Below are 15055 nucleotides of genomic sequence, written 5' to 3'. Positions count from 1 at the left end.
CTACTAAAAATACAAAAAAACTAACCGGGCGAGGTGGCGGGCGCCTGTAGTCCCAGCTATTCGGGAGGCTGAGGCAGGAGAATGGCGTAAACCCAGGAGGCGGAGCTTGCAGTGAGCCGAGATCGCGCCACTGCACTCCAGCCTGGGGGACAGAGCAAGACTCCGTCTCAAAAAAAAAAAAAAAAAAAAAAAAAAAGAAAATGATTTGTTCTACTGTCCCCAGCAGCCACCACCAGGTGTTGGGTGTACCTGAATGATCACCGTCGGGTCGTCCTTCAAGATGGGGTCCTTCAGTAAAATCTGAACAAACACATCCGCTCCTTCACCTCCCAGGCCGCTCGCAAAAGCAGTCATGGTTGGCAAGACGGCTTCGGACAACTCCAGCCACTTCACCAGGCCTACCATGAACTCTGTGCAGAAGGAGCTGAAAGGCAGACATGGTCTTAGTTCCCCAGGATCCTCAGAGCTCAGCCTCCACTGGGAAGTATAGATTAGTTGTGGCCACGGATGTGAACGGCTGGCACGTGCACAACTTAGTGACTGTGATCCCTCAAATACACAGGCAGTCAAAGACCTCATCTCGGGTGATGTGAATTTGTTTTTTGTTTTTGTTTTGAGATGGAGTTTCACTCTTGTTGCCCAGGCTGGAGTTCAGTGGCGCAATCTCAGCTCACCCCAACTTCCACCTCCCGGGTTCAAGCGATTCTCCTGCCTCAGCCTCCCGAGTAGCTGGAACTACAGAGGTCATTGTAGGGAGATTTATTTATTTGTTTTTCAGACAGGGTCTCGCTCTGTCACCCAGGCTGGAGTGCAATGGTGCAATCACGGCTCACTGCAGCCTCAACCTCACAGGCTCAAGTGATTCTCCCACTTCAGCCTCCTGAGAAGCTGGGATTACAGACACACACCACCATGCTGGGCTAATTTTTCGCTTTTTTTTTTTTTTTTTTTTTTTTGAGATGGAGTTTTGCTCTTGTTGCCCAGGCTGGAGTGCAATGGCACAGTCTCAGCTCCCTGCAACCTGTGCCTTCCAGGTTCAAGCGATTCTCCTACCTCAGCCTCCCGAGTAGCTGGGATTATAGGCATGTGCCACCACACCTGGCTAATTTTGTATTTTTAGTAAAGCCAGGATTTCACCATGTTGGCCAGGCTGGTCTTGAACTCCTGACCTCAGGTGATCCACCCACCTCGGCCTCCCAAAGTGCTGGGATTACAAGCCTGATCCACTGTGCCCGGCCCGGGTGATGTGGATTTTGGTTTCTTCTGTCACCAAAACTTTTATCAAAGAGGCTGATAAGCCACAGCAATGAGAACAATGGATGGTGACTGGTTGCATGCCTTGGGCCTGGGCTGTGCCAGGGGCTGAGGAATAAAGGTGACAAAACCCGGTATCTGAGGAAGTTCACAGCAGGGTGGACACTCAAGTAACCAAGTGACCCGAGTGCTGTGTGGTACCCTAGGACAGAAGTGGAGATCAGTTCAATGCAGCCCACAGAGGGAGCCTTGAATCCACCTGCAGAAGTGACGGCAGCCACCAGAAAAGGCTTCCCAGAGGAGGCCATCTGGTCTCCTGGACGCTGCCAAGGACATGCTTTCTGGAAAACGCTGACTGCTGTGGAAGTGGAAAAAGTGAAGGGAAGACTGCCCTCCACGTGCACTGCCACCGCCGGTCTCTGTCCATAGCGGGCATTTGAGTGCAGTCCTTACAGGAGCCCCCAGGGGAAGAAGGGATGGGGCCCCTCTAGGGGAGAAGGAAGCCTTTGAGCTGAGACACAGAGGTGGGGAGCCCAGAGCATTTGCGGGGACGATGGCAGAGTCCACACCAGACTTCTGACACAGCCACCTCAGTGGAGCGGGAGTCAGCTGGGTGGCAGGTGGGCCAGGAAATGTGGGCCAGGAGAGTCACTTAGAAGGCGATTATACCACTCCCAGGAAAAGACTGACAATCAGAAACCAGGTCTGTCTCTAAAATCAGAGTCCCAGCTTGCCTCAAACCACATTGCCTTGGGACTCCAACACTGGGTTCTGCCCTGTAGGGCAGAGGCTGCACTCAGGCCTCTCAGAAACATGCAGAGCTCCCGGGTGGTGGGGGCAATGTCAGGAGCCCCCTGCCCTTTCACCACGTGGCCCAGCTATCACATTCCTTAGCGTGGGGCCAGGACCTTGATGGGAGTTGTGAGGAACTTGGGTGTAAATCCCAGCCTTGGCCAGGCACAGTGGCTCACGCCTGTAATCCCAACGCTTAGCGAAGTGGGGCCAGGTGGATCACCTGAGGTCAGGAGTTTCAGACCAGCCTGGCCAACATGGTGAAATCCCATCTCTACTGAAAGTACAAAAATTAGCTGGGCATGGTGGCATGTACCTGCAGTCCCTGCTATTCAGGAGGCTGAGGCACAAGAATCGCTTGAACCCAGGGGCGGAGGCTGCAGTGAATTGAGATCACACCACTGCACTCCAGCCTGGGTAACAGAGTGAGACTCTGTCTGAAAAATAAATAAAAACAAAAAATAAAATAAAATAAGTATAAATAAAAATAAAATATAAGTATAAATTTAAAAAATTAAGTATAAATAAATATAAAAAAATAAAGTATAAATAAAAATAAAAAAATAAAATAAGTCCTGGCCTCACCACTGGTCGGGTTCCTGAGAAGCTGCCCTGAAATGGAGATGATTAGGGTTCCCCTTAGGATCAATACCTTGAGGAGGGAAGGGAGGAAGCAGGGCTGGGCAGAGGGAGCAGCTGAGCTGTGATACAGTCTCAAGGGAGGTCTCAGCAGCCCCTGCAGGGAGTTCTAAAGATGGGATGACCCTTCAGAACTGCCCCCAGTGGGGTGAGAGGGCCAGGCCTTTACAGCTGTGCATCAGCCAGTTACCGGATGCAGGTGCCCCCGGGAGGGGACAGAACCTCAAGCAAGGTGGCTCCCTTCAGCTGAGGCAGGCCCAAAAAGGTACAGACAGCTCAGGGCTGTGCTGGCAGCCTTGCCAGCAGCTAGGGGTGAAAGTCCTTCATTCTTGAAGGGGAATCTTAGCAGACAGCATCTTGGGACAGTGTAATGACCTCTCTGTGCCTCAGTATCCTTATCTGCAAAATGGGTTCAAGAGACCAACTTCACAAGGTTGGTTGAGGGTGAAGTGAGATGATAAATATAAAGTGCCCAAAATTGAGCCTGGCACGTAGTAGAGGCTCAACTAATGTTAGCTAGCATCTTTATTTTGATTTACAAGGTGGCAGAGGGAGGCGGTGGAGGATGGCGTTGAGAGTCGGACTCTGAAGTTCAACCACCTGGGGGAGTCCTGGTTCCCCTGGAAATTGGCTTTGTGTCCTCACTTTACCTCTCAGCTTCATTTCCCCCTGAGATAACGTGGATAATAACAGGACCTGCCTCACAGGTGAGTTGGGCAGATTAAATGGCATGGTAACACTGTCTGGCACCAGTGAACCCTGGATAAATGTTAGCTACTGCTATCACAGTGATTATAATTTGCCCCACTGCAATTTACTGGGATTACCTTGGGGTGGTAATGAGGTACATATTTGGGGAGGGGATGGCTAAGTGAACTGAACATTACTTAGAGGCAGATTTATATACAGAAACGGCTCAGGGCCAAGGGCTGCAGCATGGCCTGGCCCTGCTGTACATGAAGAAAGTTTTGGGATATAGAGAAGCATCTCTTAACGAGAGTGCAGGGGTAAAGAGCACAGACTGGTTCAAATCCCAGCTCTGTCATGAACTGTGTGATCTTGGACAAGTAACTTCACCTCTCTGGGCCTTAGTTTCCTTATCTGTAAAACAGTGGAGATGATAAAACCTATTTCATAGCATTGTCGAAAGTATTAACTAAGTAAGTATTTGTCATGTGCTTAGAACAATACCTGGCACCTGCAAAGCACTAGATAGTAATGTGTTTCTTTCCATGGACAAATGAATTTGAAAAAATATATATGTAAAGTACCAGCACAGCAATTTACCAAATAACAAGTAGCATTTTAAATCAGCAGGGCCTTGATAATTTCTAGTAATGTGTTTGTTGGTCTCGTGGAAATACAGGAAAATCAATAGCAACAATGACAGCAGGTAACAATTGTAGAGAAACTGTCCGTCAGTCCCTGTGCTGAGAGCTTTGTGCACCTTGAGTTACTTAATTCTCACCATGACCCCATGAGGAAGGGAGGTACTAGTTAAGGGAGGTACTAGTTTATCCCACTCTAGAGATAAGGAATCCTAGATCCAGAAAGTTCAAGCTATTCTCCTGCCTTAGCCTCCCAAGTAGCTGTGATTACAGATGTGCGCCACCACGCCTATCTAATTTTGTAATTTTAGTAGAGACGAGGTTTCACCATGAGGTTTCACCATGTTGGCCAGGCTGGTCTTGAACTCCTGACCTCATGTGATCCACCCACTTCAGCCTTTCAAAGCGCTAGGACTACAGGCATGAGCCACCGTGCCTGGCCAGGACTGCTGGTTAAATGTCTTCTCAAGGTTCTTACAGCAGGGACAGGACAAAGCCTCCCCCAGAATCCAGGCTTCCTGATTCCTACTCCAAAGCTCCTCCCATTCACCAGGGCTTAGAAAACTACAGCTAACCAGCCATATCTTGCCTGCAGCCCTTATTTGTGAATAAAGTTTTATTGAAACACAGCCAGATGCATTCCTTCACCTGCTGTCTGTGGCTGCTTTTGTGCTACCACAGCAAAGGTATGAGTAACTGTGATGGAGACTGCCAGGCCCACATGCCTAAAATAACTGGCCCTTGGCAGAAGTCGTCTGTCCATCCCTGCTGTACCCCATTAATTTCTCCATGTTTGACAAATGGAATTAATTAAAGGGAACAGCATCTGTGATGCTGACAGCATGGAGAAGAAATAAATGTTTTAGAGGGTTGTTTTATATCACGTGGGGACAAAAACTGCCAGAGTGTTTTCTAAAGATTACTCAAACCAAGAGCATATCTGGGCTTTAAAAATATTGAGGTATTTATTTATTATTTTTATTTTTTGAGATGGAGTCTCGCTCTGTCACCCAGGCTGGCGTGTTCAAGCAATTCTCCTGCCTCAGCCACCCAAGAAGCTAGGACTACAGGCTTATACCACCACTTCTGGCTAATCTTTGTATTTTTAGTAGAGACGGGGTTTCACCATGTTGGCCAGGCTGGTCTCGAACCCCTAACCTCAAGTGATCTGCCCGCCTCGGCATTCCAGAGTGCTGGGATTACAGGCATGAACTACCACACCTGGCCAATATTGACGTTTTTTAAAAATATGTTTTGTGCATCAGAAAACAGATCAAACATGCGGAAACAACCGGCGTACTGAATGGGAAATATTCAAGAAGGAAACATTCCACAGCAAATGCTTATGGCCAGACCACAGCCACCTGTGCTTATAACAACGCTTGGATATTGTGGAGCAGGGGTGGGAGACTCAGGACAGTAACTCACTGCCTCATGTGCCCTCCTAAGTAGCGCCTAGTATGGGCCTGGCACACAGTCCAGATTCATAAACATTTGTTCATGGAAACAAAGTACACAAAACTCCTCCTTGGCTAGGTACTGGTTTATCAGGTAGGAGTTTCATTATTAACAAGACCAACCAACATTCGCTTGGTAGTAGTTCGGTGTCAGGATCCGCAAGGGCCATCAACACATACCCTCGTTACAATCACCCTCTTGGATGGTGTTGTCAACAGCTTCTCTGAAGCAGTAATTCCCCAGACCCTTCTTCCTGGCCGGCAGAAGATGGAGGTTCAAAACAGCAAAAGCCAGCCGGCCACGGTGGCTCATGCCTATAATCCCAGTACTTTGGGAGGCCAAGGTGGGCAGATCACTTGAGGTCCGTCAGGAGTTCGAGACTAGCCTGGCCAACATGGTGAAACCCCGTCTCTACTAAAAATACAAAAATCAGCCAGACATGGTGGCATGTGCCTGTAATCCCAGCTATTTAAGAAGCTGAGGCAGGAGAATTGCTTGAATCCAGGAGGCAGAGGTTGCAGTGAGCCAAGATCATGCCACTGTACTCCAGCCTGGGCCACAGAATAAGACTGTCTCAAAAGAAAAGAAAAGAAAAGAAAAGAAAAGAAAAGAGAAAACAGCAAACGCCTTTATTTGTTCCCAGGCTTCCCTATACCTGCAGGTTGGGCACGTGACAAGATCTAGCCAATGACACCAAAGGAAGGCTTCTCGGGGTATTTCGGGAACAATGTCCTCCCTGATGAGAGACTTGGGGAGAATCCGAATCCCTGCCCTTTTCCTTCCTGCCTTGGGCCTTGTCCTGTGAGGGTGTGATGTATGGAGCTGCAGCAGCTATTTTGTAATCAGGAGGGGAAGGCCAACAGAATTGTTCAGAAGCCAATCCAAAGGTGTTTTTTTTTTTTTTTTTTTTTTTTTTTGAGACAGAGTCTCACTCTGTCACCCAGGCAGGAGTGCAGTGGCACGATCACAGCTCACTGCAACCTCTGCTTCCCAGGTTCAAGTGATTCTTGTGCCTCATCCTGCCAAGTAGCTGGGACTGCAGGTGTGTGCCACCCACGGCTGGCTAATTTTTATATTTTTAATAGATTCAGGGTTTTGCCATGTTGGCCAGGCTGGTCTTGAACTCTTGACCTCATGTGATCCACCTGCCTTGGCCTCCCAAAGTGTTGGGATTACAGCATGAGCCACTGTGCCCAGTCCCAGAAACCTTTTGAGTCACTGAATCAACTCTGGAACCTTGGGATTTCTCGTCAAGTGAAAAAAACAAATCTCCTGCTGTTTAAATCTCTCTTAGTACTGTGTTCTATTACTTGTAGCCTGACTGCTAGGCATAGTGGCTCAAACCTGTAATCTCAGCTACTCAGGAGGCTGAGATGGGAGGATTGCTTGAGGCCAGCCTGGGCAACATAGTTTGATCATATCTCTAGAAGAACAAAAAGTTAGCCAGGCATGGTGGCATGCGTCTGTAGTCCCAGCTACTCAGAAGGCTGGGGTCGGGGAAGACTGCTTGGGCCCAGGAGTTTGAGGTTACAGTGAGCTATGACTGTACCACTATACTCCAGCCTGGGTGACTGAGTGAGACCCCACCTCTAAAAAACAAAAATGAAAAAACCAAAAAGCCAAAAAAATATCCTAAGTGGTAGGAGTAAGTGTGGTATCATCTTCATTTTCTGGATGAAGAAACTAGGGCAAAGAAAGTAACTCACAGAGTTAGCAAGCAACCACTGCCATTTATTGAGTGCTTACTATGTGTTAGGCACTGAGATGTGTGCTTTGTCTACATCATCTCTTGATTGATTGATTGATTGAGACAGAGTCTTGCTCTGTCGCCCAGGCTGGAGTGCAGTGGTGCGATCTTGGCTCATTGTAACCTCTGCCTCCCAGGTTCAAGCAATTCTCCTGCTTCAGCCTCCCGAGTAGCTGGGACCACAGGTGTGCACCACCATGCCTGGCTAATTTTTGTATTTTTAGTAGAGATGGGGTTTCACCATGTTGACCAGGCTGGTCTCAAACTCCTGAGCGCAGGCAATCCACCTGCCTAGGCCTCCCAAAGTGCTGGGATTACACGTGTGAGCCACCGCGCCTGACGACATCATCTCATTTAATTCCTGCAATCACCTTGCAGCATGGGTATCATTAGCCCCATTTTACAGATAAATAAACTGAGGCTTAGGGAAGTTAAATAAACCGCTCGAGGTCACATGCGACTGGAATGTGGCAGAGTTAGGATTTGAACCCAGATCTGAGTCCAGAGCCTATGGACCATCTCCTTGCTCACAAAGCCAGTATGAACCTACTTCTTCTTTTCACGAACCTTTACCAGATATCTTTGCTATACCGAGCTGTGTGCAAGGCACTGGGAACTCTGAGATGAACAAGGTAGCCCCAGCCCTCAAGAGCTCAGACTGGAGGGGTAGCAGGTATGGAGAGTTCCTACGCAGTGTGATGGTTGCAGAGATGGGTCCCTGGGCACACAGGTGGAACAACGCCCTGGTCTGGAGGACAGATAAGGGAAGGCTTCCTGGAGGTGACCCCCAAGGAGTTAAGTCTGTTCAACTGTTTAGCCCAGTAGAGAGACAAAGACAGAAAAACAAAAACCCCAAACAGTTAAGACCCAAGGCATAAGCGACGTTTACTCATGCGGGACCACTGAGTGTAGGTGGCGGCCATGTCTTGAAAACACTGCAGATGCAAGAGTTTCTCACCATCTCCTGGCCCCAATCTTGTGCTCCCTGTCCTAGTAACGGTATCTCTGTGCGCCTACACTCTCTTCCCCCTCTGAACCTTTGGAGCCCTAGTGAACTCCTGCCTGTGCCTCACCCGCCACACTCAACCTCTTCCCAAGTCAACTCCACTCGCCCTGAGAAAAGTCTGTCCCATCTGTGTCCTCTCTCCACCACTCGGTCATTGTCCTGGTTCCCCCGGATGACTCCGCTGGCCTCCTAACTGGTCCCCTCCTGCCTCCATACTCTCCCCTCTAGAATTTTTTAAGGTCAAAGCCCATGCTCTTAACAGTTCTGCTATTCTGACTCCAAATACGTGATTTAAACACACACATGGGAGACACTGTCAGTGACAGGGATGAAATATAACAGTGTCATTCTTTTGCTCCCACGACCCCCTGTTTAAACCCATTACAGCACTCACTCATCTGTATCTGTCTGCTGTTACAATCAGCCACCTGGGCACCCCCACCTGGATGTAAGCACCTTGAGGGCAGGAGCTGGGCCTCGTTTATCTTTGTTTCCTCCACAGGGTCATGTGCTACACCCAGCACATGGTAGAGGCTCAACAAATGCATGTTTCATGAATGAATAAATATTAATATCTTATCCCTTCCTCGACAGTGTCCTACTTGATTGGGGGATGGTATCTGTCTCATTCACGTTTACCCTCCACGTACTTCAAATCATACCTGGCATACAGTAGGTGCTCAAAAAATACTTGGTGAACGTATAAATGAGTGAATAACCGAACAAGGGGATGTCTTATCCCCCTACCAGATTGTGAGTTCCTTAGAGCAGCAGTCCCCAACCTTTTTGGCACCAGGGACTGGTTTCAGGGGAGATGATTTTTCCAGGGACCGGCATGGGTAGGGTTCAGGATGAAACTGTTCCACCTCAGATCATCAGGCATTAGATTGTCATAAGGAGCGTACAACCTAGATCCCTTACACGCGCAATTCACGATAGGGTTTGAGCTTCTATGAGAATCTAATGCTGCCACAACTCAACCTCTCTGCGCTTAGATTTCTTCATCTACAGATGGGACCATACAGTATGTACCTGGAAGAGCTTTGTCAGTAGCAAAGGACACAGCCCATGTGGCTTAGTATTGATAAAATGCTTAGAACAGGAGGCAGAGGTCAGGCAGTCATTCCTGCTCGCCCACTGCTCACCTCCTGCTGTGCGGCCAGGTTCCTAAGAGGCTACAGACCAGTACTGGTCCACGGCCTGGCGGTTAAAGACCCCTGCCTTAGAGGCAAGGACAATGACTTGCCCCTCTCTGCATTGCCTCATGGTGCCTGGCAGGCTGTTTGGCTGTCCGTAATTGTTCCCCTGAAGAAGCATGACCTTCCCTCTGTGAGACAGAAGAACTCACCTGTGTTCGGGTTCAGGAAATAGCTGGGACAGGGAGATGCCACAGAGGGCAGCATAGGCGAAGCGGTTGGCCTCAGTCAGCTCCCGGCCCATGGGCAGGTGTGGCTCCCCCTCTGCAGTGGGTTCAGCTACCAGAGGCCGCTGAGGCAGCTTCTGGCATGGCCTGTTCCACGTGGCCATTCCCAGCCCTGCTGGAGAAAATTCCCAGTGAGAAACGCTTCCAGAGGTAAGCCAAGGTTACTTAAGCATGACACAGAACTTACAAACCATAAAAGGCTGATAAAGTAGGCATCATTAAAATGAAGAACTTCTTTTCATCACCTTTAGGAGAGTGAAAACACACACTACAGACCGGGATGGAGGGAGGGATCTTCAATATGTGTATCCACGAAGGTCTATACGCAGTATCCAAACAACTAACTCCAATAAGCCATTAAGAAAAAGAAATGAAGCAAATTAAAAAATCGGCAAAGGCCAGGCGCGGTGGCTCAAGCCTGTAATCCCAGCACTTTGGGAGGCCGAGACGGGCGGATCACGAGGTCAGGAGTTCGAGACCATCCTGGCTGGCATGGTGAAACCCCGTCTCTACTAAAAAATACAAAAAAAGCTAGCCGGGCGAGGTGGCTGGTGCCTGTAGTCCCAGCTACTCGGGAGGCTGAGGCAGGAGAATGGCGTAAACCCGGGAGGCGGAGCTTGCCGTGAGCTGAGATCCGGCCACTGCACTCCAGCTCGGGCGACAGAGCAAGACGCCGTCTCAAAAAAAAAAAAAAAAAAAAATCGGCAAAAGACTGGAATAGATACTTCATAAAAGATATTCTGCAGTAAGCCGAGATCGCGCCACTGCACTCCAGCCTGGGTGACAGAGCAAGACTCCATCTCAAAAAAAAAAAAAAAAAAAAGATATTCCTTAGGCCAGGCATGGTGGCTCACGCCTCTAATCCCAGCACTTTTGGAAGCTGAGGTAGAAGGATTGATTGAGCTCAGGAGTTCAAGACCAGCCGAGACAACATAGTGAGACTCCATCTCTACAGAAAAATAAAATAAAAGAATTAGCTGGGCACGGTGGCACATGCCTGTAGTTCCAGCTACTTAGGAGGCTAAGGTGAGAGGATCGCTTGAGCCTAGGATTTGAGGCTGCAATGAGCTATGATCATTGCACTCCATCCTGGGCTACAGAATGAAACCCTGTCTCTTAAAAACAAAAACAAAAAAATCCCAATCGCCAATAAGTATGAAAAGATGTTCAACATAATTAGTCATCAGAGAAATGGAAAATAAAATCCCAATGAGACACTACCACTCACCTGTCAGAACAGCTAAAACTAAGAAGCCTGAGAATACCAAGTGCTGGTGAGGATGAAGAACAAACAGAACTTTCTTTTCTTTTTTTTTTTTCTTTGAGACGGAGTCTCGCTCGTCGCACAGGCTGGAGTGCAGTGGCGCGATCTCGGCTCACTGCAAGCTCCACCTCCCGGGTTCATGCCATTGTCCTGCCTCAGCTTCCTGAGTAGCTGGGACTATAGGCGCCCCCACTGCACCCAGCAAATTTTTTGTATTTTTAGTAGAGACGGCGTTTCACTGTGTTAGCCAGGATGGTCTCGATCTCCTGACGTCGTGATCCACCTGCCTCGGCCTCCCAAAGTGCTGGGATTACAGGCGTGAGCCACCGTGCTTGGCCACAAACAGAACTTTCACACATTGCTGGTGGGATTGTACATAGGTACAACTATTTGAAAATGGTATGACAATATCCCCTAAAGCTCTAACATACATCTTCCCTATGCTCTGGCAATTCCACTCCTAAGAAATGAGGACTTATGTCACCAAAAGACACATACATGAATGCTCACAGCAACTTCACTCACAATAGTCCCAAACTGGCAACAACCTACATGACTATCACAGTAGAATGGATACATGGTCATATTCACACTGTGAAACATTACACAACAATGAAAAAGGAATGAACTACAGCAAACATGAGTGAATCTCAGACAAAATGATACACAGAAAGCCATTCACGAGAGAGTACCTACCATGGGATTCCCTTTACATGAAATTGAAGAATGGTAAACCCAATGTACGGTGATGGAAGTCAGATGAGGGGTTACATGTGGGAGGGAGTATTGGCTCAGAATGGGTGCAAAGAAGGTTTCTGGGCGGAGGAAATGATCTCTATGTTGACCTGGGTGGTCGTTACATGGGTATAAATATATTTGAAACTTCCCTGAGCTGTATAGTTAAGATTTATGCGCTTTGTGTACAGTATACCTCAAAGGAAGGAAGGAAGAAGGAAAAAAGGGAGGAAGGTCTCCTCTTTGTTCTCCCTCCTTCTTTTCCTTCCCTCCATTCTTTCCTTCCTTCCCAGGGGCAGAAGGGAAAGGGAGGAGAAGAGTAGGAAGAGCAGGGAGAGAAGAGGAGAGAGGGGACACGCCAAGAAGTCATCCAAGAAGCAGACAGAACACTGGGAGCCACCAGGAAGGGTACAGGGAAGGGTACCAGCCTCTACTGTAGGGGATCAAGGATATGAACGCAGGCTCAGGACCACACAGACCTGGCTGTGAAAACAAGCACTGCCACTTAGCAGATGTGGGACCCTGGGCAACTCAACCTCTCTGTACTTAGATTTCTTCACCTACAAATGGAACCATACAGTATCTACCTAGAAGAGATATGTCAGCAGTAAAGGACACAGCCCTGTGGCTTAGTATTCGTGAAGTGCTTAGAATGGAGTCTGGCACAGGGTTCGTGCTATATAAATGCTTGGTTAAAAAATAAATGCACAAAATGATCAACAAACAAGTAAAAACCTTGGCATGGTGCCTGGCACACAGCAAAGGTTTAATACTAACAAGATCTAACATTACTGAGTTATTACTGGGTGCAGGGCACCGGGGTTGCAATTTTAACATGCATTGTCTCAGCAGACTCTATGAGGCAGGTAGGACTGTAATGTTCAGTCTGCAAATTAGGAAACAGGCTCAGAGAAGTAACTGGGCTCCCCTCACACAGCCAGTCAATGGCAGACAGATAGGGCCCAAAGATAGAACTGTTGGTCACCAACTCTGTTTTAAATATTCATCACATGGCCAGGAGCCTTCTAGCTCAATAACCACACTCCATACTGTTCTTGGTTCATAAGTTTGTTCCCATCTAGCTGAGCAACAAAAATTTTTGTTCTCAAAATATTACTTCTGTAGAGGAGTTATTTAAAAGTCTGTCTACAATTAATATTTCATTTATTTTCAAAACAACCCTGAGGTAGTTAAAAGCAACAAACCAACACTTTTACAGCACATAACTGTTTGCAAAGCATTTTCCAATCCGCTTAATTCTTACAACTACCGTGTAAAGTTAAGTTGGACATGAACCATTATGATTTCCTCTTATGACCGAGGAACAGGCTTAAAATGATCAAGTAATTTCCCCAAAGTTACACAGTAACTGATGAGATCCAAACCAGACTTTTGACTCCAAACCTTGAGCTCTTTCCTCTACACCAGCACAGGGATCTTCTTTCCCCTGTTTCAGACGGAGAAACGAAGGCCCAGAGAGGTTAAGACCTTGCCGAAAGTCACCCAGCAAGACTGGCCTCAATGGTTGCTCCAGGAACCCACATTTGAGATTCGCAGCAAATTTCCCTGGCTCAGAGGGTCAGCTCAGACCATGGTGGTGGAGACAGGGGTAACAGCATAAACCATGAACTGAGGGCAGTGCCAAGGGCTGCACTAGACTGATGTCAGCAGGTCAGCAATTTCCACTACATTTAATCAACTCCATGTGCCACTTGGAGGCTGTGTTGATTGTACCTATTACTCAGAGGAGCCTAAGGTAGTATTTTACTAGACTGGTATCTGGGGAGCCCCACGCCAGTTCTTAGCTCAATAATAAACAGCTTTCTGATCAGAGAAGGGTGAGCTGGCCTGCTTCTAACCACAGAGGTATGAGGATGTGTCTAGCATACAAAAGGCTAAGCTCAGGTTGGGTGTGGCGGTAGCTCACGCCTGTAATCCCAGCACTTTGGGAGGCCGAGGCGGGTGGATCACTTGAGGTCGGGAGTCTGAGACCAGCCTGGCCAACATAGTGAAACCCCATCTCTACTAAAAGTACAAAAATTAGTGGCTGGGTGCAGTGGCTCACGCCTGTAATCCCAGCACTTTGGGAGGCCGAGGCGGGTGGATCACGAGGTCAGGAGATCGAGACTATCCTGGCTAACACGGCAAAACCCCGTCTCTACCAAAAATACAAAAAATTAGCCGGGCGTGGTGGAGGGCGCCTGTAGTCCCAGCTACTCTGGAGGCTGAGGCAGGAGAATGGCATGAACCCGGGAGGCAGAGCTTGCAGTGAGCCGAGATCGTGCCACTGCACTCCAGCCTGGGCGACGAGCGAGACTCTGTCTCAAAGAAAAAAAAAAAATTAGCTAGGCATGGTGGGGTGTGCCTATAACCCCAGCTACTCGGGAGGCTGAGGCAGGAGAATCACCTGAATCTGGGAGGCAGAGGTTGCAGTGAGCTGAGATTGTGCCACTGCACTCCAGTCTGGGCAACAGAGCAAGACTCCATCTAACAAAATAATAATAATAAAGCTAAACTCTGACCAAATTCATTCATTCACTCAACACAATTTCTCCTGATGCCCTACAATGCATTCTCTACATAGTGGCCTCAGTGACCTTTTTGCCACATGGACCAATCATGTCACTAGGTTGCTTAAAAGCCTGCAAAGGCCTCCCATCACATCAGGAAAAATCCCAATCCTGGTATGATGGTCTCAGAGGGGTGTCCAATCTTTTGGCTTTCCTGGGCCACACTGGAAGAAGAATTGGTTTGGGCCATACATAAAATACACTAACACTAATGATAGCTGATGAGCTAAAAAAAAAAAAAAAAAAAAAAAAAAAATTGCAAGAAAACCTCATAATGTTTTAAGAAAGTTTACGAATTTGTGTTGGGCCGCATTCGAAGCTGTTCTGGGCTGTATGTGGCCCACAGGCCGAAGACTGGACAAGCTTAAAAGTCCTGTGCAATCCAGTTGCTGCCTGCCACTAAACTCCATCTCATGTCCCCACATCGGTCTTGTTCACTGTGCTACAGCCACACTGGCTGTCCTTCTGCTCGTCTCCTCCAGGCCCTTGCACCTGCCATTCTCCCCATCAGGAACACCTTCCCTGACCATCACATCATCTGGCCTCAGCCCAGATGTCACCTCCTCTGAGAGACCTTCCCTGACCACCCAGGCTACAGTATTAGGTTGGTGCAAAAGTAACTGTGGTTTTTTGCAATTTAATAGCAAGACCCACAATTACTTTTGCACCAACCTAATATCTCTGTCTTCTATCCCAGCACCCTCTTCTATTTTTATCATACTCATTCTTATCTAAAATAATGTTTTTTAAAAAAATTATTTCTTTACCTGTGTATACAAATAGTGTAGAAGTTTCTTAAGGCAGTTCCCTGGTTGTTTTTTCACTGCCACACCCCTAGA

The 15055-nt window shown here is 47.9% G+C and overlaps 1 protein-coding gene across 16 annotated transcripts in view; it reads right to left on the bottom strand.

Moving 5' to 3' along the window:
* Positions 1-15055, bottom strand: part of TMCO4 (transmembrane and coiled-coil domains 4) — a 126161-nt gene that overhangs the window by 95489 nt on the left and 15617 nt on the right. For 13 of the 16 annotated variants that reach the window (XM_007980241.3, XM_007980244.3, XM_037996508.2 and 10 more), the window contains 2 exons: positions 9573-9762; positions 250-424 (listed from right to left, as the gene is read on the bottom strand). In XM_007980241.3, the coding sequence (XP_007978432.3) occupies positions 250-424; positions 9573-9751 (354 nt within the window). In that variant the 5' untranslated portion in view covers positions 9752-9762. The remainder of the gene's footprint in view (positions 1-249; positions 425-9572; positions 9763-15055) is intronic. The other 3 variants (XM_007980246.3, XM_007980247.3, XM_037995482.2) reach the window with 1 other exon arrangement.

This window comes from Chlorocebus sabaeus, chromosome 20 (genome assembly GCF_047675955.1).
Source record: "Chlorocebus sabaeus isolate Y175 chromosome 20, mChlSab1.0.hap1, whole genome shotgun sequence".
In the NCBI taxonomy this organism is placed as follows: domain Eukaryota; kingdom Metazoa; phylum Chordata; class Mammalia; order Primates; family Cercopithecidae; genus Chlorocebus; species Chlorocebus sabaeus.
This window is presented reverse-complemented; position numbering and strand designations above follow the sequence as displayed.